The sequence below is a fragment of the Protopterus annectens genome, chromosome 3.part0 (assembly GCF_019279795.1).
Source record: "Protopterus annectens isolate FY-2018-M chromosome 3.part0, PAN1.0, whole genome shotgun sequence".
Classification (NCBI taxonomy): Eukaryota; Metazoa; Chordata; order Ceratodontiformes; family Protopteridae; genus Protopterus; species Protopterus annectens.
The window spans coordinates 902,585,203-902,612,498 of record NC_056731.1 but is presented as its reverse complement, the minus strand read 5'-3'; the positions used below and the strand labels follow the sequence as shown (position 1 = coordinate 902,612,498).

Sequence of the window (27,296 nt, the reverse complement as noted above, 5' to 3'; positions counted from 1 at the left end):
CCGCTGTCCTCGGTCGGCCCGAATATCAAAGTATTAGGCTGACGTCGGTCAAGGCGCTTAAGACTGACATCAGGACGTCAGGGTACAAATGCGCATGACCGACGTCATATCCTCAGTCTTTTCTTGCCCCAGATGTCAGAAGACCCTAAAAAGAAAGGTCAAAACCAAAAGACAGCAAAAAACAACCAACCACCCTTGCACTAATCATATGTACAATATATACACTATCCACAATATTCACAACCCAAACCACACAACCGCCTCTAACTACAGAGGGAAGGAGGGAGGGATTGGACTGCAGCAATGTGGATCTTGAACATCTACATTTATGGTAGGTACAAAACTGTACTATGTTCTTCATCTCACATTGCTGCAGTCCTTACACTTGGGTAGAATCCCAAAGCAGAGTTAAGGGAGGATGGCAAAACTATAAAGCAGTAGGAGCTGCCAACATGCCCTGTAAAATTGCAGTGGCAAAACCAGCCCTAGATTTAGAGTAAAGTGGAAGGTGGTAATGCTTAGAGAAAGTATGCACTGAACTCCAAGTAGCTGCCTCCAAAATATCTTTAGTTGCCACCCCCTCAAAAAGCTGTAGAAGTGGCAGTAGCCCTAGTGGAATGAGGCCTAATCCCAGCTGGAATTTCCTTACCATGATGGGAATAACAGAAAGCAATACAAAACCCAATCCACTTAGAAATAGTCCGTTTTGACACAGGCTTGCCCTGAGAACTCAAAGCAAAAGAAACAAATAACTGCTGAGACTGCCTGAATCCTTTAGTTCTGCTCAAATAATATCACAACTGCCTGTGTATATCCAAAGTGTGCAAAATCTTTTCCCCTTTATTTTGGGGGTTTGCATAAAAAGTAGGCAAATGAATAGTTTGGTTTAAAGCCACACTAGAAACCACTTTAGGCATAAAGGAAGGATTAGTGCAAAGATACCCTATCCTTATGGAAAATTAAGAAAGGCTCAACCGCCATAAGGGCCTGTAATTCAGAAACCCTTCTCGCAGAGGTAATGGCCAACAAAAAAGCAGTCTTCCATGATAAATATTTCAACTCGGCAGTAGCTGCAGGCTCAAAGGTTGTAGAGTGAGTTTCTCCAACACAAAATTGAGATCCCAAGCAGGAGTAGGAGCTCTACGTGGGGTCTTATATTCTTTGCCCTCTAAGGAATTGCTTAAACAAAGGATGAGAAAACAATGGTGGGTCACAGTCATAGTGAGCAGAAATTGCTGCAGCATGAACCTTAATAGAAGAGAAGGACAAACCTTTGTCCAGTAACTCAGTAAGATATTGAAGAGCCACACTTAAATTAGGCTGAGAACCATCAAATTCCTTTGCTGTACTCCAAAATAAAAATCTCTTCCATTTATCTGCGTACACTTTCCTTGTACTAGGCCTTCTGGCCTCCAAAATAACATTCAAAACTTGCTGAGGAAGCTGAGACCCTCCAGGGTTTAAAACAGAATATGCCAGGCTGTTAGATGAAGAGAGTGAAGTTTGACATTGAGTAAATGACTGTTCTCCTGAGACAGCAGGTGTGGAATCGAAGGCAAAGGCCATGGAGGCTCCTGTACCAGACTTCTCAGTAATGGGTACCAGTGCTGTCGAGGCCAATCTGGAGCTATTAAAATCATCTTTGGCTTGTCCTGTCTGACCTTCAGGAGTACCTTTGGGAGGAGAGGCAGAGGTGGAAAGGCATATACATGAAGATTGCTCCAATTGAATGAAAGAGCATCCACTTTCCAAGCTGTGGGATGAAACCTTTTTGTGCAAAACTTTGACAGCTGGTAGTTTAGTGGAGAAGCGAACAGATCTATGTCTGGAGTTCCCCATAACACTGTCAATTTCTGAAATACATGAGGATCCAATTTCCACTCGTGGGGATCCATAATTTGTCTGCTCAACACATCTGCTAAGGAGTTCTGTGCTCCCGGCAGAAACCTTGCCTGAAGATTTAGCTGTAAACTGAGAGCAGTCTCCCACAAAATCATTGCTTGTCTGCATAGAGGATAAGAATCGTTCCCCCTTGCTTGTTGATGTACCACATGACAGTTGTGTTGTCTGTTAGAACCAACACCTGCCCTGGAAGAAGTAAATCCTTGAAAGCTATTAATGCAAATTGGACTGCTAACATCTCCTTCAGGTTGATATGTAGATGTTGAAGTCTGGCAGGCCACGTGTCTTGTACCCACTTTCCATTTAGATGAGCTCCCCAAGCTTTGTCTGAGGCATCCGTCGTTAGAATCTGACTGCGCCTCTGGTCGGGTCACAGAGAGTCCCTTGTTTAGGTGACATTCCTGAGCCCACCACAAAAACTCCTTTTGAATGCAAGGTATTATCTGAATGACAGTGTCCATATCTTGGCAGTGCTGTGTCCATACATCTTTGAGATACCATTGTAGCTTCCTCATATGCAGTTTGGCATTGGGAAGCACCAGAATACAAGATGCCATGAACCCCAAGGCTTGAAGGACTGTCCTTGCAGTCAGCCTGGACTGATGAGACAATTGATGGAAGTAAAGATAAAGATTCTTTTGTTTGTCCGGGGTCAAAAAGGCCATCTGGGATGCTGTATTCAGTCTCACACCCAGAAAGCACATGTCCTGAGAGGGTACTAGACTGGACTTTATTTCGTTCACAGAATATCCCAGGCATCTTAGCACTGCTATCACATACTGTAAATGATGAAGAAGTTCGTCCTTTTCTTGGGCCAGAATCAGGCAATCATCCAAATAAGGATAGATCTGTATTCCTCTTAGCCTGAAGAAAGCTATCACTGGAGCCAGAACTTTCGTGAACACTCTGGGCGCAGTAGATAAGCCAAAGGGCAATGCAGAGAACTGATAATGAGAACTCCCAGCCCGAAAACGCAGATACTTCCTGCAACTGAGCCTGATAGGAACATGAAGGTAAGCCTCCTTGAGATCCAGAGTCACCATCCAGTGATCTTTGCCCAGCAGAGGCAAAAGCTGTTGTAACGTCAACATTTTGAACTTGGGAATGTCCAGATATGTGTTGAGGATAGATAAATCCAAAATTGGTCTCCACGTGTTCCCCTTCTTTGGGACTAGGAACAGGCGAGAATAAAATCCTAGGCCCACTTCTGGTAGAGGGACCGGTTGTATGGCCCCTATTTGAAGTAGCAGAGAAATTTGTTTGTGAGCCTCTAGTCTTTGCTGAGGAGGAACGTCTGGCATGCCTTTGAAAGGAGGCAAGGTATGGAAATAAAACTTGTAACCTTGGTGTATTATATCCAATACCCATCTGTCTTGAGTAATCAAACTCCAATTTTCCTTGAAGAGTGCCAACCTCCCTCCCAAAGGTGCTGCCAGGCAAGAAGGATCTGGCAGCTGAAAAGGTAGGTCATTGGGCCTGTTTACGAAAGGACTGGCCCCTGCCCTCACCCGAAGACTGTGCAGGTGAACTCCCCGTTCTAGGTCTGAAGGAGCTGTGAGCTCTGCCCCTACCACGTCTAGATCTACCCCTAGACTGAGAATCATAAGAAGGATACGTCCACCCCTTAGCAGGCCAATTCCTACTAAACTTGGAGGCTGAACTTGCAAAAATCCTTAACAGCCTGCATAGACTTAGCCTTGTCTTCCATTTTCTTCAAGACTGACTCCACAGGTGAACCAAACAACACATCAGACTGTAAAGGAGCATCCAAAATCCTTGTCTTAACATGGTCAGATAAATTCTGATCCCTCAGCCAGGCGTGCCTGCGAAGAACTGAACCAGTGGCAGCCACCCTAGACGAGGCCTGTACAGCATCAAAACCACATTGCAAAGAATGCTTACCCACCTGTTCCGAGACATGCACCAAATCTTGTAATTCTTTACACTCAATGCCTTCCGCCAGAGCATCTACCTTAGACTTCAATTGAGAAAGAAGATAGTTTTGATATTTCAACATGTGAAACTGGCAATTCAAAGCCCTCATAGCTAAGGTGGAAGAAGTATAGACTTTCTTTCCCCATCTATCCAAAGCTCTGGCCTCTTTATCTGGAGGAACCGGATTTTTACAACAGAGGCCTTGACACCCTTAGGTCCCTGACTAACAGTTTCTGGGTCCGCCCTAGGACTCTTATAAAGATATTTATGAGCCTCAGGCACCCTGTAATACCTATCCGGTTTAACAGGAGCAGGAGGCAAAGAATCAGGATTAAGTAAAGCCTCTGCAAACACATCTTCCACAACATCCAGAACAGGTGGTATAGCCAAAGGCCTATGCTGGGGTAAAAGCAAAAATTCCCTAAGCCTTTTCCTGGAATCAGAGAAGTCCTGACCTTCCCACTTAAAATGTTCCCTCATGGAATGAAGAGTCTCTGAAAAAGAAAAATCCTCTGGAGGAGAAGCAGAAGGAGTGGAATCATCTGCATCAGAATCAGAATAAGGAGAGTACTCCTGCAAGTCTTCAGCCGAAGACTCAGAAACATCCGAAGCCTGCTCAAAACTCCCCAACTCTGGTTCCACCCTAGGCCTCTTATCAGGAGGGGGCAAAGAACCTCTAATCAAAGTAATTAAATCTTCTGCCATGTGCTTCTTGGGCACAGATCCTGTTGAACTAGGAGTGACACCAACAGAAGCTAAACCTGGCCTGCCTCTGGGAGAAGCCTTGGAAACAGAAGGAGAGGGCCTAACCACCCTAGGAAGGGAGGGGAGTACAGTAACCTGAGAAGCCCCTTCAGCCTGACCTACCTCCTGAGAGGCCACATCCTGCAATATCAAAGTCTCCCCCTGGGACTCCAGAGAAGCCTCCGGCGGAACCACCGGTTCCACTGACGCCTCTAAAGAACCGGCGTCCGTGCGGACGACTCTTCTTGCCTGGGTTTAGCTGCTTTGTCTTTGCGCTTCTTGGAAGCGGGCCGGAGCATCCGGCGGCATATTATAATTGCACCGCTTCCGAGACCAACCTGGCACAATCTAACCTTCGCAATAGTGCGCTTATTGAACCTAGCACAAAAGCGACACCCAACAACGTCGTGCTCAGGCCCCAAACAAGGAATACACAAAGTATGATAATCTCTATGCGGTATCTGCTTCCCACAAGAAATACAGTTATTCACTTTTTCTGACATCCGGTAAACCACTGAGGCAAGAAAAACTAAAATATTCCCCAACGCGGTACTTAGCCAACTTTGACTCGGTCTGAAACTCCGAATTCGAAAAATTTCAGAACGCCGAACGGCACTTGCAACGCTGCTTCTGCATCGGACCATGCGGCAAAAAAGACTGAGGATATGACGTCGGTCATGCGTATTTGTACCCTGACGTCCTGATGTCAGTCTTAAGCGCCTTGACCGACGTCAGCCTAATACTTTGATATTCGGGCCGACCGAGGACAGCGGACTACCCAAGTGTAAGGACTGCAGCAATGTGAGATGAAGAACATCTACAGTTTCAAGTCAGTAACCACTCCTACGGGGGGGGCAGGGAAGGCTGCTCAATGTTATTCACTGCCACTGATCAACAGAGAGACTTTCCTTTAGCCCAAGCAAAAATGGCCTCACAGAAACTTACAAACAGTTCAGGAAACAGCAAGCCTGTAACTGAACTTTTTTAAATCTCAGAAAAGTGGGAAAAAGCAAGATTTTTTTGTTTTTGTTTTTTCAGAGATAGCAGAGGTTCACAGGTAATATCAAGTTATAACAGTGCAGTAAATGACCCCACACAAGAGTGCTAGGTCAAGGACAGAAAATATGCAAGTTTTGAGAAAAGAAACGATTTAAAGTCAAGTGCAAACAGGAAATTCAGCAAACAACTTTTGGTTGTGCTCTAAATACAGCTACTAATGCAGAAATCAACAAGCCAGAAAATGCTCAAACTAGGCAGCTATGCAGAAAAACTTAGCAAATAAACAGAGAAAAAATACTTAAAATCTCAAAAGTGGCTCCCTTCTTCTCTCAGCGTTTTCTCCTCTTGGTGGGTGCTTCACCAACAGCCAACAAGCCTGAAAAGACGCCAAAACCACGAGGCAACTAGGTTTTAAGAGAGGAAGATGAAGGAGTTTTGGAAATGACCCCCGTTGGCCAATAAAACTACAGTTTCAAGTCAGTAACCACTCCTATGGGGGGCAGGGAAGGCTGCTCAATGTTATTCACTGCCACTGATCAACAGAGAGACTTTCCTTTAGCCCAAGCAAAAGCCTCACAGAAACTTACAAACAGTTCAGGAAACAGCAAGCCTGTAACTGAACTTTTTTAAATCTCAGAAAAGTGGGAAAAAAGCAAGATTTTTTTTTTGTTTTTTCAGAGATAGCAGAGGTTCACAGGTAATATCAAGTTATAACAGTGCAGTAAATGACCCCACACAAGAGTGCTAGGTCAAGGACAGAAAATATGCAAGTTTTGAGAAAAAAAAACGATTTAAAATTAAGTGCAAACAGGAAATTCAGTAAACAACTTTTGGTTATGTTGTTGTGTTGGAATATTGTATGTGTTGGTGTACTCTGTTTTTTCAATATAATGAAATTCAGTATTTTGAACTTTCAGGATTTTGGCTTCAGTACTTTGAATTTCAAGATTATGAGCTTTCAAGATTTAGAAGCGGACCTATATGTGTGTGTGTGTGCGCGTGTGTGTGTGTGTGTGTGTGTGTGTGTGTGTGTGTGTGTGTATATGTGTATATATATATATATATATATATATATATATATATATATATATATATATATATATATATATATATATATATATATATATATATATGGTAAAATGGACTATAATGCATAGGACATATGGAGAAATAACTGTTTTTGGTGGAAAATGACTTATAAATTAACAGCAGGCCAACTAAAAAACAAACAAAAAGCAGTTTGACAGATGCATTACACTGCAGCATGAGACGGAAAACATTGAATCAAAAGGGTAAAAGTTAAGTTGATATGTATGACATCTGTGACAAGGACAGACAAGGAATGCAGATTTAGCCAAGGGTATAGTTTTTCTTTACTTCTGCAAAGTGTGTTAGGGGGTCCCACAGGAAACTCCTCCCACCAATGTTTGTAGGTGGATTTTACATGCCAAGTTACCAGCCCTGGCCAACAACTATGCGAAGGCCGCCCATTCACGCATGCCTCCACACAGAAGACCGCAGCTGCTGAAAATCATGGAAAACCTTACTGACGTCTTGTGAACGCTAAAAAGAGTACCACTACCTACATGATTACTTACAAAGTAAGCATCTTAATAAGCATCTTAAATAATGAAAGAAAATATTTCCATATGCAGATGTGCTCTTACCAGAGTACAGGTGTTTGGCTTATCTAATTGGAAACTGACAACAGTTGAACAGACTAATTTGATCTACAGAAGATATTGATTAAGAAATGTTCACAGCCTACACTATGTGACCTCTTCAGCAGATCCCTTAGACAACAGTTTACTCTGAGATGGGCAATAAAACCAAGCATTGAGAGAGCTCTACTTTAAAATAAGGAAAATAAATGCAGGAGCAAACAGTATTAAACTGAATAACCACCTCTCCAGGAGATGTAGATTTATGGAAATGGGCTTGGGGACTGTTCTTTCTTTCTGGGATGGTAACAATGTATATGCCTTGCAGATGGAATTTTTATCTATCTCACATGATGAAAAGTTTTAAATTTCTTGTTCTTTATATGACTGTGTGAAGCATTTTATGACTGTAACGGCATGTGTTGCTCCCTGACAATGAAGTCATTAAATGTATAAAAAAATAGTGAAATGGCATGGACAAAATAAATCCATAGGCAAGAATACATGATTTTTTTTTAAATATGGAAAATAAAAACAGAAAAAGTGCTCCTATGAAACTAGACCCTCTTTGCACAGAATGTACTTTTAGAGATGCTCGAATAGAGGCCTTGAAGCCATGCATCCAATAACAGGCAAAGTAATTGATTGCAAATGGCAGAACAAGGTAGGCAAAGGCCCGTCAGAGGTCTGTCCTTGGAAAGTAAGATCCAAAAGTGGGGATGAAGTTGTAACGCCCATGACCTTTCCCAGCAGGGAGCCTCAATCCTCACCACTAACACCAGTGAGAGGCGTCTCATATAGGAGGAAAGGATAACAAATACACACAGTAAAGTGCAATTTCCCTTAAGAGCACACGGAGATCACAGTCAGTCAAGGGCTGGTCGCTCCCTTGCTCTCCAGGTCTCCAATATGACTCCCCACTGGCACAACTATAGGGTCCAGGTCTCAGGCTAGTGGGCAAGCCAAAACCTCGAGCACCCTCTCTGTCCTACTAGTGCTTCGTGCCCCTGCCCAAGTAGCTGACACACACACACACACTTTGAGAAGAGTTTATATAACCACACAGACACTCCTGGGGAAGGCTGGCACAGGTTCTCCAGCTGTGCCCCCTTTTCCCAGACTAAAAGGCAGTACCACTTGACACCACCCACTAATATTTATTAGCTACTCAAAGGCCCTTAAAAGGGTGTCCAATTATTACTGTGCAATATTATTATCCAATTGATAGTATAGCCCAGGGCTAAAGCTATAGGAGTGGCTTTATACAATTTTACCAAAGGCCTGCAAGTACTCTAAAGAGCTTAAATGATCTCTACAAAAACAGCCACAATTGTAAAGGTTTAAAAATATTTAATAAATATAGTCAAAACACAAGACAAGGGTGGCCACGGTGGTGGAGTGGTAAGCGTTGCCGCCTCACAGCAAGAGGTTCTCTGGTTCGATTCTCAGCTGGGGTGCCTTCTGTGCTGAGTCTGCATATCCTCCCTGTGGTCGCGTGGGTTTCCTCTGGGTGCTCCTGTTTCCTCCCACATCCCAAAGACATGCAGTAGGTGGATTGGACACTCTAAATTGGCCCTAGGTGTGAGTGTGTGTGTGTGTTGCCTTCTGTGGAAGGTTGAGCCCCGGACTGGCAACTCGACACCGTATAACTCCACTGCCAATCATGAGCGGACAGATGATCCACTGTGGTGACCCCTAACCGGGACAAGCCGAAAGAAGAAGTAGAAGTCAAAACACAAGACAATACTTTTTACTACACAGTGCTAGTCAAGATATCACAGAGAAATACTTAAAATAATTCAGTAGTACAGTTCTGACATCACAGAAAAACACAGTCTAATCTTTCTAGTTTCTAGCTATTTCTAAGAGAAAACACAAGTCTAAGATAAACTTACATATAGAACACAGGCTGATGAGTTGGATGGTCAAGACAAAAATCCTTAATTGCTCTCTGATTTTCTCCGTTTTTAAAATCACATTCCTGGTTCACATTACATCATTCTTCACACTTTCCTGGGGTTCCCAGGCTAACAGGCTACATTCTTTAGTAAGCTCACTCCAGGTCAGGAAGCAAAGCCATTAAGGACATTTATGTATGCAAATTCTGGCCATTACTCTGGCCTTACAACAATAGCAAGAATTCCTTTATCTAGACAGGCCAGAGCAGACTTTAGGTTAAAGGGTCACAACATGTTTCACTTGATCAGCAGAGTGCACTGTTATTACACTTTTGTAACAGCATTTTTTTCATTTAAGACAAACCTGTGGTTTACATTAATATTTACAGATGACAGAATTGTCTCCAAAATTCTATCTGGCTAGGCTGGCAGCCTTCACAGAAGTAACCAACATGCATCCGAATGAGAAGACGACAGCATGCAAATGAGCTCCAAAGGTACAGCAGCACTAGCACTGGCATCAGACCCAACACTGGCAATGCTTTAGCTATCTAAAGAACGGCCCTCTCCTGCACTGTCACCATCATGTGCAAAATACATCAGAAAAACCCAGTGGTTTGACAGGAAAGCCTGAATGTTCATACTGAAACACTGTATTGCCCTTGTTAATTAGATGACAGACACTAGGGGAAGGCAAGAGTTATATCCCAGGTCTGATGTATAACATACAGTCATGCACTGGGGTACTTCAAAGGGTTGAGGTTTGACTCTATTGACTTGCAAAACCTCATGAGGTTGAAATAAGGCCCTGAATCACACTTTCCCAGAGTGGACTCTGGCAAGGTAACTCACTGCTCAACCTCATACACAGCCAGAGATGAGTAATGGAATAAAACCTCATGTAACAGGCTATGTCAGGTGAAAGAGCAGAGGCAATTACAGCAGCAGCAGTACACGTCAAAATAAAGCCAGACTGCAGGCTTGTAGACACTGCATCTCTTAGTACCTGCCTGAAATCGTTCAACAGGCCTTCCAGATGGCTCTTATGTTATGCAGTATATGTGTGCATTGTGCCTGTAAAAAAAAAGAAAAAAAGATGAAATCAAACCCTGATAGTTCTGTTCTCTGGTCCAAAGGAAATGGTCCAAGGAAATACAGGAAGAATTTATGATTTAATGATCTGCACACTCATCTGACTGCTGGCATCTTCTTGCTATCATCAGTTAGACATAGTGAGGACATTTCCAAATGATGAAAACCAGTGACAGACTGAAACCATCTGAGTGGCTGAGAAGGACCAGGGACAAATGGGTAGAGCAGTTCTACAACATGGATTAAAGGACATACCACAATAGGCATGCCCCATTAATGTACAATTTCTACATTATCAAAAGGTTTTAGACAGAAGAGACAAAGTCGCATGCATCACTCTCTGCAGACACAGACAATACCAATACATTTACTGAGTTACTGAATGGATTTCCTCCACCAGTACCAAAAATCCATGTTTCTAACAAGCTGTTTCTCTCTCTCAGGCACTTAGACTATTTTTATCATCATGTACACTGACACATTTCTACAACTGAAGATCACTGTTGGAGGGGAAAAAAGCATAACCTCTTTGTGCATTTTGTTTCATGCTAAAGCTGTAGCAAATTTTACAAGTTAATTGCACATTAATTTGTCACAAAATACTGATTTTCATGTTAGCTATGAATAGTTACTAAAAAAAACGCTTCTACTAACAATCTTACTTTATGAATTCTTCTCACTACATGGATTATTCTGCAGTACTCTGAATGCTATTGGGATTACATCAAACACAGTTAAACTGGCACTGAAAATTCTGCTCCTTACCCTTTCTTTCTTATAATGACAGCTGTATAGAGCAGGAAAAACAAGGCTAAGCCGAAATAGTAGGCTATCAGCTACAGCACTAAACTGCTGCTGATGTTGACTTTAATACTAGCAACTACACTTCATTTTGTACATGCTACTATGCAACTGTAGGTTAGTCACTGCTGAAATCAGCAAAAAATTTCTAGGTTCACTGCAAAATCCTAAACAAATTTGGAAAACAAATCCTAAGTTCCAGGTATGGTCATTTTTGTAGACAAAGTCATACATTACCTTTTCTTGTTTCTGTTCTTCAACACCCTTTCTTGCAAAATACAAGCTGACTTTCTCTTGGTCTTTCAGAAATCGACGCCTCAGCCTAAGAATGTCTGCCCTCTGACTTGCTGCTAATGCTGTCAAAATAATTAGCAATAATAAATTACATTCCATATTTAAAATGGCATCAGTTTTACATCTAAAAAAAGTGGCCCACAAGAACAACTTCAGGTCAGACATTCTAACATACAGTACTTGCATTATGCAGGAAAGGTGCAGCAAAACAAAAGGCAGTCGCTCAAGAAGTAAAAAGGGGTAGCCTCAGCGCAAAGCATTATGAGATGTACGCACATTCCTGTGGCAACTAAGCATTTTAATTCAAAAATGTACTAAAAGTGTAAACAAAATGTCACAATGAAATCTAACAGCGAAGTGCTACTACAAAATTAATATACAAGAAAATGAGAGAGTTACATTGCTCTGTTTTGGATTTTGCTCGATGTGCTCTGTCCTCAGTAGAGTCAACAAGGCAAATCTTAAATCTTCCTAAAGGATACCTACATATTATAAAACAATTTATATTATAAATATCAAGTTAACACATATACAACAGCAAACTGATAAATCTGTCTTCTTAAAACAATTTCTCTCTACTCTTTTACAAAGCAAAGATACTGCTAAATCGTACAAACTTGCTGTTAAATTAAGCTGTAACTTTCTTTTTACTAATTTGCAATGACCTATGATCCATCACTAAACAATGAGGAATTGATCAGTAAATCTTTTCATAATAGTTTGTTATATCCCTCTTCAAAATTTTTTACTCAATTTATTATTTTAAGTAATGCCTATTTTACACTGGCTAAAAAGCCCTCTATTCACCCATTCTCACTAACACATTCAAACTGCAAATGTAATAATGCATACATAATGCATATTTTTGGTACTGTAAATTAGTCAATCTGATGTGGAATGTTTTAATATCCAAAATGCACAACATTCCTGATGTTGGAGCTATTCCCTGGCACTTAGTTATCCTGCATATTCCAGTCCCTAAAACACATAAAACTAATTTAGTTATTTTAATTACCTGTTGTTTTTTTTCTACTCAAAGCATATATCTCCAAGAATTGGTCTCATTTAAAAATCATTAATTTGGAAAAACTATACTAGTATAGCACTTAAACTTCACAAAGCTTTAAAATGTGCTTCTTTGGATTCCTCAATGAAAGAAGAGAGGTACAACTTTAATAATTTGAATATCTTGCTGAAGATTTTATCATGAATATCACTCAAGGTTTTCCTCAGGCAGAGTAAATGTTGGAGGTGCGGAGGGGAAGAAAGAGGAAAATGGGAACATATTCTGGGAGTGCCGTGAGTTGGCGGACTTTAAGGATTCCCTGCAGGATGCACTGTCAGAGATGCTGGGTGGGCAGATTGGTCTGACGATGGAGATTTCCCTGAGCTATGATACAGAATTGGAATTGTCTAGACATGGTAAGGCCTTGCTGTGTCTAATAATGGTGGTTGCCAAAAAACAATTACTAGAAAATGGAAATCAAAATCTAAATCAACTATTCTGGAAGTAGTGAATATAGTAACAGAGATAAAACAACTAGAATGGAGATCTTTAGAAAAGGGTAGGAGCAAACTACTTAGGAAAAAAATGGGAATTGTGGAAACAATACATATAAGGGAGGAATGAGGTCTAAAAGGCGGAAGGATTTAAATTAGATATTCAATGCTTGCATGAGAAAGACTGGGTAGATTATAAGTGATGTATAATGTTTGCAACTGGGAGTGTGGTCAGTACGTTTGTGATGTAAAATGTTTGCGACTAGAATTGTTTCAGTATGGTTTGTTCTCATTTATATAAATGCATGACTGCCTGAGTAGTAAGTGATGGCTTAATAAAGATGTTTCTTGTTTAAAATAAAAAAGGCAGGAATTTAATAATTTATGTAATATTGCTTAGGTTATATGATATATAGCAATATATGTGACGTGTAGTGTTTATGTTAATATAGTTTAATTACTTTTATATGAATGTAAATTTGCCTATGTCACAAGTGATAATTCAATAAAAGTGTTTGGAAAAAATGAATATCACTTAAGGGTTTTGTCACATCAAACTTCTCAGTTTTTTAATTACTCACGTTATCATAAAAATGTATTTGAATATTTACACCTTAACTGTCTGAATGTGGCTTTTTCTTTTGTTTTATACCCAGGGCATTTAGCTTTATTACTTCTAACTCCTTCCCTCTTTTCTCTCTTCATTGACTTTCATACCTTGTAAGGAGACGTTCCATCTAATACTAATTACTTCCCAGTGCAACTGCATATAATGTAAATAGCTCATAATAGTTGTTCAGACTATTGTTAGTTTTAGGTTTATAATCTGGCCAGTTTGACTGTGGGTTTGTATTATCTTTTATTCACTGAAATCCTAGTAAAATGTGTTACAAAACAAATGCAAATAAAATTAAATGCAAAATCTTGTAGTAGTTTACAACAGGAAAGCAAATATTTTCTGCTGGGAAAAGATAATTCAGCTGATATGTATATAAACAAATATACACACAGAGCAATTCTAACGACTGTAGCTGCTTTTGTAGTAAAACAATGTGAAGAATATGAATTAGTTGATTAAAACTCAAGGTTCTGCAAAAAAAAAAAAAAAGAAAGGAAAAAGAAAAGGAGAAAATTAAGTTAAATTGCTATAATTTCAAATTCTTCAAAAGTAAATTTATTAACAGGCCAATAGCTTTAAGACTCCTCTCTCATACAGATGGCACTGTGGTGAAGACTTCTCAGCAACTCAGAAAAGAAATGCTTTTCTTTTTTGTCTTTTCCAATCTACACTGGTGAACAGTCAAGCAAAACAGGGTCACTCCGTACCACATCCTCTTCGATTCTTTCCCAAGGTTGGGCAGAACAAAAGGAGGGAAAGTTATTCCAAGAGTGGCCTGAAAAACAAAATGTCAAAATACATACCAAATATAGACATTATCTGTACAAAATGTAAGATCATCATAACACAGACACATGGAAGGTCTTTGGCGTGTTGTATAATGTGTCTTTAAGGATCAGGAGTTATAGTAGGTGCAACTTAACTAAATCATTTTCTCTGGGTTTCAATCATCAAAGCAATAGCTGTTGGAATAGTGACAGGCTGTTTACACAAGTAGAACTTAGACACATGTAACTTGCCCTGCCTGTGGGCGTGTATAGTCCAGGTTGCATCACTACAAATATCCTGAAACGGGCACTCTGAAACAAGCAAACATTTACAGTTTCTGGTAAACTGTGGTGTGGCAATGCCATGAAGTTCTTTTCTCCCCAGGAAGTAACACTTGTTAATAAATGGTTTGGCCACTTAGATATAGTTAAGCATCATAAATGATTTATCTATACTTCCTCTGTTACAGGAAAAATGCAACTATTTGGATATGCAAAAGGAAGTCTTTCCAGAAGGATTTCTAAAATTAGATCTGCCCAGGAAACTCACTGGTAAATGGGTCATATATTTAGCAGCAAGTCCTAACATCTGAGGAAGAATTAAAAAAAACAAACAAAAAAAGTTATTAAATTATGATGTATGACATAGGAAATCTTACATTTATATAAATGAAAATAAACCATAACACAATCTCAATTGCAAACATGATACATTGCAAATCATGCCGAGACAAATGTAGCTGCAAAGATTATATATCACATACATCCAGTCATTGTCAGTCAGCCAAAACATAGTTCATTCAATTCCTGCCTTCTTTTAAACCTTGCTCCTCCTCTGCATGTATTGTTCAAACATTTCCCATATTTTTATATGTAATTTGCTCCTACCCTTTTCTAAAGATCCCAGTTCCAGTTGTTTTCTCTCTGTTACTGCTTATAGTACAGTTGGTTTAGACTTGATTTCCATTTTCTAGTAATTGCTTTTTTGGCAGCCATCATTATTAGACTCAGCAAGAACTTACTATGTCCAGGCAATTCCAATTCTGTATCATAGCTCAAAAAAATAGTTTCCTTAGTTAGAAATTGCTCACTCAGCATTTTCTAACAGAGCAGTATGCAGGGAATTTTTAAAGTCTGCCAACTCATTACACTCTCAGAAAATATGTTCCCGGTTATCTTCCTTATCACACCTCCAACATTTGATATCTACCTGAGGAAAAATTCCTTGGGGACTACTTGGGGTATAAAAATACCTATGTTAATGCTTCCAAAGAAAGATCCTAAATCTTCCAGACTTTGTTGCATATTTGGGAGACATACATATATTTCCCCGATGATTCTTTGTGAATTGGTTCTTCAGTCTCTTTTCCCAGTCCTTTACTAACCCCCTGTGACTGATTCTTATAGTTATCATACAATATTTTATATGCTCTACTAATTATTCCTTTCTTAACGGCAACTTCTGTTCAAGATTCTACTAGAAACTCTTATCAGTGCTGGTCATTCGTTTAGGACCCCTTATTTCTTTACACGTATATCAATCTTTGATATGAAGGTGATCTCTAACCTGCAGTCCAAATAAGTTCTTGGTGTCTTCCCATTCTATTACCTGTCCTTCTCTAGGTAATTGTTTTCAATACCTTGGTTCCTTTGCCAGTTTTCTGCAATAAATTCCAGCCTCCTCTTGCCTATTCTCTATATCCCTAATTGCATTCATCCCTATCAGCAGAATCTCCTTTCTCCATTCCTGGGTTGGCTTAGTTCTTACAATATTTTCTGCTACTTTATGAATATAATATTCTGTATGATTACTGTCATTCTACTCAAAGGTCTGCATCCAAAATCCCAGTCTCTCATTGTTTCTTGAGCCCCCCCCACCTTTCATCATCATGTCTTTCGACAGTGAATTATAGTTTTCTGCTTGTGCTATGTATAATAGGAGCCGTAACTGTGTTGCTCTGAAATACCCCTGCAAATCGGGTAATCCCAATCCACCCTGTTCTATTGGAAGAATAAGCTTATCCCACTTGATTCTTGTAGTCTTCCCCTTGCAGATAAAATCCTTCAGATCTTTAACTGCTATCCACAACTTCTCATCTGGTTAATAAAAATATGCCTGACCTGTGTACAAGACTTGAGACTAAAAACATTTTAAATGCTTGTATCTTACTATCAATATCCATACAACAGATCTTCCATTTTTAAGTTTTTGTATTACCATAGCTGCCACAATGGAATAATTTTAATCCCTACTCCTAAATACTCCATTTTATCATATCCCCATATGTATGAATACTGCTGAACCAATTCGTATGTCGGTACATAATTTACTGTCTTTGTTTTAGCTTCATTAATTTTGTATCTTAAAAAGATTTGAAACTGTTGCAATATGTTCCACAGCACAGTAATATCCCTTTCTGGTTTTGTCAAGTATAAAATAATGTAATCTGCAAATAGGATCAGCTTTGCTTGACTACCATAGCAATTACATCCTTGAGTTTCGAAGTCCCTAATTTTCTTTGCAAGTTGTTCTAAATATAATGCAAATAACAAAGGGGGAAGAGGACTCCCCTGCCTGGTTCCTCTGTTAAAGCAGAGATCATCAGAGAGGACACCACCCACTTTCACCTCTGATCCATCATTTGTCCTCCTAACCAACCTTTTAATTTTATCAGGGAATTCAAAATGCTTCCATTGCTCTGCTTATAAACTCCCAGCTTACTCTGTCAAATGTTTTCTCTGCATCAAGACCCACCACCAACAGTGGTATTTTCTTACATTCTGCTTCCCTCTGGACCATCAGTGTTCTGTTAATGTTGTCAAATGTTTGCCTCCCCTCCACAAAACCACATTGATCCAAATCTATCAATTTTGGCATCACTTTTGCCATTCTTTTAGCCATTATAGACAAACACTTTAAAATCATGGTTTAGTATTGAAATGGGTCTGTATGAAGCTGGATCTGATGGATCTTTACCCTGTTTAGGTATTACAGCTACCACCGCTTTCTTCCAGGATGATGGCACTTCTCCTCCTCTTAAAATACTGTTAAACAAAACTATCCAGATCTTTCATTTTTTTCCCCTTCTACCTTCCAAACTTCCACAGGAATACCATCTACTCCTGGGGACTTTCTTATAGACTGGTTATACATCACCATTTTATCTCATTTTCTCCTATCATGTTAGCAATTGAGCTTCATCTACATCAAATCTTGGTATATTCAATTTTTCCATAAACATCTCCATTTGTACATTTTCTTGATTTCCATATTTCTCTGCTTTATACAGACTTTCATAGAATTTCTGAAATATTTCTAATACTTCTATAGGATGTCGTCCATCATTATAGGCTCCCTAAGCTTGGTGACAGGCCTTTCTACTTTTTGTTGACTGAGGTGTTGTGCTAAAATGTTTTTGTGCTCTAGAGTTATCAAAAAACAGTTACTTAACAGAAATCTTTCTAAACTCATGGACATTAACGAGGTAATCCCTTATTTTCTGTTTAGCATTCTGCAGTTGCTTCTCCTCTTGTTCTGCAAGATTCCCCCTAGTTTGCAATACTTTAACATTTGTCAGTCCCTCTAAATAATTCTTGTTACTTCTAACCATATCTCCCTTGCTTTTATTTCTACCCTATTTTTAAACTCCACTTGAATGTTATCCCACTCCCCAGCTATATTTTCTGAAGAAATTTCTATCTTCTCCAATAGCCCCTGAATAATTTTCACTACCCGTTCCTAAATTCTTCTCTTTTCAACATATAGGTGGGAAAGCACCAGTGCCTCACTTTTATTTTATTACCCTGTGTTTTTTAATTATTGGCACATGATCTGAAATAGTTATTGGGTGCGTATCAAGACCTTCACTGTTCCTGTGAAATGCAAATTCTGTCTAGCCTAGACCAATTGTTGCATCTCAGAGAATGTTGTTGTTGTCTTTCGGCTTTTCCCGGTTAGGGGTCGCCACAGCGGAACTCCAATCCGCTAATGATTGGCAGCAGATTTTCACGAACACCGAGGTGCCAAGCTCAACGTTCAACCTTCAACGAAGGCACGTGCATTTACGCATGTCTTTCGAACACCCACCCAACCGCGGGGAGGACATGCAGACACCACACAGAAGGCACTCCACGCACTCCAGCCGAGAATCGAATGGGAGAACCTCTTGCTGTGAGGCAATAATATGTAAATTCCCTCCGAACTCCTAGTACTGAAGTCACATCTTCCATGCCAAATAATTTCAAAAATTTCTTTGAAAACCTACCCTCCTTTGTTATATTTCCTTTCTCGGCCCACCAGGTACACCTTCACTACTGCAAATCAAATTCCAGTCCCAACCTATAAGTAATATTCCTTGCTGAAAGCAGACTTCTCCCAGAATTTTCTTTAAGCTCCATTATAGTAGCTTTTGTTGGAATATAACTACATGCCAGTGTAATCCTTCTCCCTTGTCAGTAGCCCCTTAATTCTACAAATCCACCATTATTGTCTTTTTTATTCTCTATTACTATTGAAGATCCTCTTGCAATTAATAGAAGTACTCCCCTCTTCCTTTGCCTCAAGTATTCCACTGAATAACCATCCTGAAAATCTTCCTTTATCAAATTCACGTTTAGTTCTTTCCCAGTGTGTCTCCTGTAACATAGCTATTTGCACTATACATTTTTTTAATATAGTTAAATACTCTTTCTTTTTTGTATTTATCTGTGAGACCATTACATTTAAATATATTATAGAAAGCATTATATTCTTGAGAGATTAGTATTCCCACCTTTTATTTATAACAGCTTTTTTGTTAAATGTCTACTTTCAGCTTTTGTGTTACACGCATGTACTGTTTTGGTAGATTAATCTTTTATACAGTTGTTTCTTGTCATCTCCATTTGAGCCCATGTCATATCTTACAGAACTTTGTTTTATTGAAACCCATCAAACAAAAATATGCACACACCCCAATACCCCCCAAAACCTATTAACGTAATAATTACACACAAAACTACATCTTCAAACATTGAAGTTTTACCCTCCTAAAATGAACAAATGTTCCAAACTGACAGACACACACACACGCCAACCTAAAAGAAAGCTCATCCATGCTAAGACATGTAGTATAGCCTGTGGTTCTATTAAATGCTGTCTGGTTTTGTCTTATCTTTATAGCTTTCTCAGTTGGGAAAACACTTGAATGCTTTCAGAAAACATTTTCTCCAAGCCATTTCTCCTTATCAGATTGTCTGCAAGAGACATGAAAACCAGGCACAGAACTGTTTACTAGAAAAAAAAACCTGCCTAATAATGTTCAATATTCTTTTTCATTTAATTGCTTTCGATTAAAAACTTCTTACAAGACTAAGCGAATACCATTAACCCAATCATTCTTCTATGCAAGAATGAGAGAAATCACCCTAATTTTTCTTCTGCCATGCTTTTTTAACATTGGCTATGTAGTAAGTGATGGTTTAATAAAGATGTTTTGTTAAAAAGGCAGAAACTGAATAATTTATGTAATATTGCTTAGGTTATATGATATATAGCAATATATCTGAAGTATAATGTTTATGTTAATATAGTTTGATTACTTTTATATGAATGTAAATTTGCATATGTCACAAGTGATAATTCAATAAAGGTGTTTGGGAAAAAATTAAGTTGCCTCCTACTTTTAGTATTTTTGACCTTCTGCCACAGTTTTGTCAGAATCAACTGCTTCGGCTGGTAAAATTGCATCTCTACTATTAAACATCTAGGTTGTTTTCTCATGGCCAGGTCTGGAGCATACACATGATGTGCCTTCTCAGTTAAGGATTCCTGTTGTGGAATACCAGTCCAGTTGCTTATTTTTGTTTTCATAGATTTAATAGTCTGTTCTTTTCAGCTTCTCAGGTACAGCAAAAAATCTGAGGTTTTGCCTACTTGCTCTATGCTCTAATTCTATTAATTTCTTAAAATTCTCTTCTTGTGCAGTCTCATATTCAGCCAGCCTTTTCTTCATTTCGACCTCTGAGTTTTGCAGTTTTATCACCTTATCTGAATATCTGTTTAAAGCTTCTTCCATTTTTTCAGACTTTTGTTGTTTGAGTTGATATACTACATCAGTGTTTTATGAATTTTAATCAGGTCTGTCTGCAGTTGCCTTATACTTTCCACTAGGTTACTGGAAGTCATGTCTGGAGCTTGCACTGCTTTTTGATGAACAGCTACAGTACTTTTACCAGTCAGTGTTTTTTGTCACCTTTTGCTGCCGATTTTCCTTCAGGTCCTCTGTATTTCTTTCTTCCTGTCATCCAGGCAGTGCACTTACTAGCCAGTTATTGAAATTAACCCAGAAATCTAGGTCCACTGGCTTTCTCTGCTAAGTTTCTTTTTTCATACTGGGAGAGCTACAATTAAGCTGCTATTCAATGTGCAGCCATCTTGGAAATCCCAGAAGAAGTTTGCTCTTAAGGACAAGAATGCTATATTTCCCATACTACAAAGCCTGGTGTTCAGGAAATAGCCACCAAAAATGTCTTAAAACAGAAAAGGAAAAGATCAGACTTCAGCACACTGCTACAAAAAACGTATATGCTATACTCTCATGCACAAAGATAAAACCACAAGAAGGTAATGGTGGCTTAAACAAATTACATATGTAGCAACTTCTGAAAGAAAAGCCACAGACACAATTTCAACCAGTTCTTTGAAAGCTGCATAGTGAACAAACATATTTTAACTACACAGTACAGAAAAGATGTAGCCCAGAAACACTGTGGGTTTACAGAAAAAAAATAAAACCTCAAGCAAGCAATATGGTGCAGAAAAATAAAGCCTTGACTATGGCCCAGCCAATCCAATTTTTACTGAAGTCTCAGGAATTTGAATGCACTAGCAGTGGAGAATGCATATATGGGAGGAGAGCACCCCACTCTGTTGGAGACTGGAACAGCTTTCTGCACAGCATGTTAAACTGACTGTGGAAGAGGCATGGCAGGTGACATGGGTAGTGAAAATGCATCATGCTTACTCTGCCCAATTAGGGATTAGGGATTAACATCTCACAAAATACACAGATTGTGCATATAATGCTCGTCTCTTATCAGTAAGAGGGAGTGCTAATCATAGATGTAGACCAACAGACTGCACTCTCTATCTCCCTCTTAAAAGGGAGAGGGCCCGTCCATAGGGTCAAGTAGGACCCAGACACTCATCCTTGAGTTAGGAAAAAGTTCACAGGGATAGTGATGCAATGTTTTAGAGGTCACAAAATGAGATAGTATTCCTTCGGTACAAAGACGGCCCATATGAATGGTCAAGCAGTTTAGAGTTCATGAAGAATGCATGATCAGCAGCAGTGGACAGATCATTTGGTACTAAACAGAACCACTAATACATAAAAAGATTGGGTAATGCCCATCTGGAGAAATGCTTTAATTTAGCTGCATCAATGGTTTTAGCTAAATCTTGGAGAGACAAAAGAATCTTAGAAACCTTCACAGAATCTAATTCTTTTAGAATTGGCCGGTGAAGACATGAGGTCCCGTATGGAACATAAAATAATTTATTTTAAACATTTGTTTACTGGGAAAGTCCGACTTGGAATGAGACCATTTTCAGTGGAGGCCTGGAGAGAAATGCTCCAGATGCATGTCACTGTAATGTAGGAGGAAACCAGAGCACCCAGAGGAATCTCACACGAATGCATGAAGGACATGCAGACTCCGCACAGAAGGCACCCCAGCCAAGAATTGAACCAGAGAACCTCTTGCTGTGAGGCGATAAAACAAACCACTGCACCATCCAAAAAATATAATAACATCAGTTGATCTATAACTGGATCTTTGATTAGTCAATGACAGAATGCATCCCCACTGCCATCCTACAGTAAGGTACTACTTTCTCAGAAGTCCCTATGCTTGGGGCCATACATGCCCAATACCACCACACACTAATATCAAACTACAAGTATTTATGCAATCATACACCCAGAAGCCACCAGACTGCATCCAGCATACTGCCTGAAAATCAAGAAAAAACAAAGATTATATATATGCACACTTTTAACAAGTAATATTCCACTATACACTTGCCGAACTTTTAAAGAACTTCAAAAGGCGAGGCTAAATGCAACTGCCATCCAAGCACGGGGTAAATCACCCACCGAAGAGGGCCCCCCTCACAGATCATCTGATACTGGTCAGAAAACATCCATCATATATAACATGGAGTATTCCCTAGGAAATAAATGGGCAGAATCTTTACCAGCACATCCAAAGTGGAAGAAGCCAAAGATAACCAAAGAATCAATCATCATAAGGATGAGTTCTGAAGATGTAACGTACCAAAGGATGCTTTGCTCCTACAGTCAGAGTTATGTACATACTAGGTGAATGCATGTTATAAGGGAAATGTGGCTTCAGCCCAGATTTTTGCAGTGGAGACATCCTTGAAACAAACACTGGAAGCAGATTAGTGGCTCATGGAGTGAATTTTTAAGCAGCATTTTCCTATAGGCAGGCATACCACCTTTTGGAGACAGCAATCCACTTGGAATGGGAGTGCTTAATGACTGCCAGCCCTATGGCAAAGGCAACAAACAGCCAATCTTAATAAAAACCGCTCACTCTTCCTTTTCTTTTCCCAAGTAAAGAAAACAGTGAAGTCAGTGGATTGGTTCAAGGACAATTAGGAAGCCAATTAAAAACTGAAGCATGCAGTTGTCCAGAGTGACAAGAAATCCTTGAGAGAAACATACAAGAGTTCCCAAACACGAGAGATTAAATGCCAGAATTTTTGCTAGCAGAGATGGCTGCAACCAGATTTTTTTCAAAGACGGGCAAAAACGCAACACTTCTTCAAGCAACTACATAACAATATATGGCTGGATCACACTTCAGCCCTCCACAAGTTCATTATGGGCAGAAATAGATTGCAGCTGCACCCTGGCCATGAAATAACGAAGGTCTAAATCATACAGACACCTAAAATAGGAAAAAAAAAAAACTTGGGACTATCTGGTACATGATACGAACCCATTCATTCTTTCAAAATAAAGTTTTTTTTCCAGGCAGTAAAGTAAGTCTGGCTGGTGAAAGACTTTGGTGGCATCAGTCCCTTTTGATATTCCTATAAAAAATTTCAGCATGATTTATGCTGGCATGTACTTATATTTCACCTAAAACTGCTACAACAGAGATTAAGAAAATTCTGGGAGAAGTAATCAGCTTTCCGCAGGGAATATTACTTATAGGTGGGGACCGGAATTTGATTTGCAATAGGGAGGATGTACCTGGAGGGCCTAGAAGGGAAAATATAACAAAAGAGGGTATATTTCAGGGGTGTCCAACCTTTTCGCTTGCCGGGACTGCATTGAGTGAACAGAAATTGTCTTGGGGCCGCATATAAAATATATCATATAGTTAACTGTTTCGCTGTCACTAGCGACCAAAGTCGACCCCCTCGCTGTATTGTAGGTGCATTTGAACAATGAATACATTTAATAAATGTCTAATATTTGCCCTAAAATTCAAATTCTCATTCTAATTCTTAAAATAACGGTTAACTCTAACATCTTAATTTGTTACAAAAAAAAATAAAAAAATGAATCAAGAGGTATGGAACCTTTCCATTTGTATGAGATCATACCTCTTGATTTTGCTGGTTTCGTAAAGATGTCCATGTCTTCTGTCATATCCTTAATGTCCATATGTTGTCCAAGGTGCTGATGTAGTCTTCTGTTCCTACTTCCATTGCAGTAGGTATGTCGCCACTACTGGGATATTGGACCTCTGTTTTTTGTCACTCTGTTGCATCGATGAAGTGCCGAATACTCTGCAGATGAAGCTGTTGTACATTTGTTGCTATTTCACTGCTATTTGGTGAGGTTGGTCAGAAGACAAAAGAAGGCTTCATCAGTGGTGATGCACAGCTTGCAGGAATGATGAGACCTACAATTCTCTGTCCTTCAGTACTCCAAACAAACAATTTCACTCTGTGGATGGTTCCCACAGTTTTTTATTTGCCATTTTAAATGGCATTATCAAACTGAGCACTCCTTTTGAAATGCACATTACATATTATCTTTGGAATCTGTCCCTGAAATTATGGAAGACATGACATCTGGCACTTTCAAGATTTGTTGCTGTTGAAAGTACAGTTTTGTACCTACCATAAATGTACATGTTCGAGTGCTAATACAGCTGCAGTCATAACAGATGGGTTCTCCTGCCGTCAGGCGGGTCCTCGGTCGGCCGAATTCCAAAGTCTAGGTCCGGCATCGGTTGTTGTCGCTTCTTCCCTGACGTCAGTGCGACAGGGGTATAAAGGAACCAGCCGATGCCATTTTCTTCAGTTTTTCTTGCCCCAGATGTCAGGTGCCCCCAGAAGGAAGGCAATACATAAATTTGTGTAATAATGCAGTGCAATATAATCAAAATACAGTAGTTGCAAGCAAATACATCATAAATGAATACCCCAATCAGGTTGTATGAGGATGTGCTAGCCTATAGGCCTGTCCCAAGAGGGGAAGGAGGGAGGAAACCTGGACTGCAGCTGTATTAGCACTCGAACATCTACATTTATGGTAGGTACAAAACTGTACTATGTTCATCGTGCATACAGCTGCAGTCATAACAGATGGGTAGAATCCCAAAGCTAAGAAAGGGGTGGTAGGCACTAGGTGGAACTAGGAGGAGCCAAAATGCCCTGCAAGACTGCAGTGGCAAAGCCTGCTCTAGATTTGGAGTATAATGGTAGGTTGTAGTGCTTGGAGAAGGTATGCACAGAACTCCAAGTGGCTGCTTCCAAAATATCCTTGGTAGGCACTCCTCTGAGGAAGGCTGCAGAGGTGGCAGTGGCCCTGGTGGAATGAGTTCTAATGCCTGTAGGTACAGTTTTGCCATGAAAGGAATAGCAAAAGCGTATGCAGTGGGCTATCCATTTTGAGATTGTCTGTTTGGAAATTGGCTTTCCTTGAGCTCCTACCGCATAGGCCACAAAGAGCTGTTCTGATTTTCTGAAAAGCTTTGTTCTGTCCAAATAATAACACAGTTGTCTGTGGATGTCCAAGGAATGTAGTAATCTCTCCCCTTTGTTTTGAGGATTAGGATAAAAGTAGGTAAATGTATGGCCTGATTTAAAGCTACCCTGGATACCACTTTAGGCATAAAGGACGGGTTGGTTCGTAAGGAAACTCTGTCCTGATGGAAGATGATAAAAGGCTGGACAGCCATGACAGCCTGTAATTCTGAAACTCTACGAGCTGAGGTGATAGCCAGAAGGAAAGCTGTTTTCCAGGACAAATATTGCAAATCTGATGAGGCAGCTGGCTCAAAGGGAGGCAAGGTCAGTTTTTCCAGAATGAAATTAAGATCCCAAGCAGGTATTGGTTGTTTCCTTGGAGGTCTTAAATTCTTAGCCCCTCTGAGGAACTGTCTTAAGAGACGGTGAGAGAATAAAGGTGGATCAGTGTTGTATTCTGCAGAAATGGCTGAGGCACGGATTTTGATGGAGGAGAAAGAAAGTCCACTGTTTAGCAGTTCAGCCAAATATTGTAGTATTTGAGGTAAATTCAGTTTTCCAGGGTCCTGGCCCTTTTTCTCATTCCAGACACAAAAACGTTTCCATTTTGCGGAGTAAGCTTTTCTAGTTGATGGCCTTCTGGCCTCCAAAATGACATCCTGCACCTCCTTGGAGAGTAGGGCCTGCTGTGATGCTAAGGAATCTTCCATGCAGCTAGATTGAGTGTTATTAGCTGACTGTGAAGAGTTTTGAAGCTGTGCTGAGTCAGAAGAAGAGGCATTAGAGGCAGGGTCCATGATGGGGAATGCGTTAGGCTCCTCAGGAGTGGGTACCAGTGTTGCCTTGGCCAGTCCGGAGCAATGAGGATCATCTTTCGTCTGTCTGCTCTGGTCTTCAATAGAACTTTGGGCAGCAGAGGAAGAGGTGGGAAGGCATACACTGTCACTGATGTCCAACTGAAAGAGAGTGCGTCCACTCTCCAGGCCTTTTGGATGGAAGATCCTTGAGCAGAATTTTGTCAACTGATGATTTTTGTGGGAGGCAAAGAGATCTATGTCTGGCCTTCCCCATTCTTGGATTATTTCTGTAAAAACGTTTGGATGCAACTTCCATTCATGTGGATCTGTCATATTCCTGCTTAGGTTGTCTGCCAGCGTGTTTTCCTTGCCTGGCAAGTACTGTGCTTGTAGTTCCATTTGTAAGTCCATGGCCATGTTCCAAAGTGACATGGCCAGTCTGCATAGGGGGTAAGAATGTGTTCCTCCCTGCTTGTTTATGTACCACATAACTGTGGTGGTGTCTGTTCTTATCAATAGTTGACCTGGTTGTAGAAGGTCCTTGAAAGCTATAATAGCATTTATTACTGCTAGCATTTCTTTTTGATTGATGTGAAGGTGCTTTTCTTTTGGGACCATTTGCCCTGAATGCACCGATCTGTCATGTCGCCCCAGGCGTAGTCCGAGGCGTCTGTTGTGATGACTTGATTTGCTTGAGGCTTGCTGAATGGAAGACCTGTGTTTGTTTGACATGCTTGAGCCCACCACAGAAATTCCTTTTGCAGACATGGAATTAGTGGTATTATTGTTTCAAACTGTGGCTGTGTTGAGACCATATGTTTTTCAGGTACCATTGTAGTTTCCTCATATGCAGCTTTGCACATGGGATTAGTAAGATGCAAGATGCCATGAATCCCAGAGCCTGCAGGATTTTCCTTGCAGTCAGCCTGGTGCAATTTGCTAGTGTTATGAAGTATTGAATTAGTTGCCCCTGCTTCTCTGGCGTGAGGTAGGCCATCTGGGTGTTTGTGTCCAAATTGGCACCCAGGAAAATTATCTTCCGAGAGGGTATTAGCCTTGATTTCTTTTTGTTGACTGTGTATCCCAGACAGTTCAATAACATTATTACATAAGCCAGATGTTTCTGAAGAATGTGCTTGCTGTCCGCTTGGATCAGGCAGTCGTCCAAATAGGGATATATTTGTATCCCTTGAAGTCTGCAGTAGGCAATTACTGATGCCAGGCACTTCGTGAATACTCTGGGCGCAGTAGATAAGCTAAAGGGCAATGCAGAGAATTGATAATGGGTTGA

General features: G+C 40.0%; 1 protein-coding gene across 1 annotated transcript in view; it reads right to left on the bottom strand.

Annotated features, from left to right (window-relative positions):
- The window catches only part of PRKDC (protein kinase, DNA-activated, catalytic subunit), a 4,917,417-nt gene that overhangs the window by 967,501 nt on the left and 3,922,620 nt on the right, over positions 1-27,296 (bottom strand). Inside the window, exon 55 of the mRNA XM_044065724.1 lies at positions 11,270-11,388. Coding sequence (XP_043921659.1) covers positions 11,270-11,388 — 119 coding nt within the window. The remainder of the gene's footprint in view (positions 1-11,269; positions 11,389-27,296) is intronic.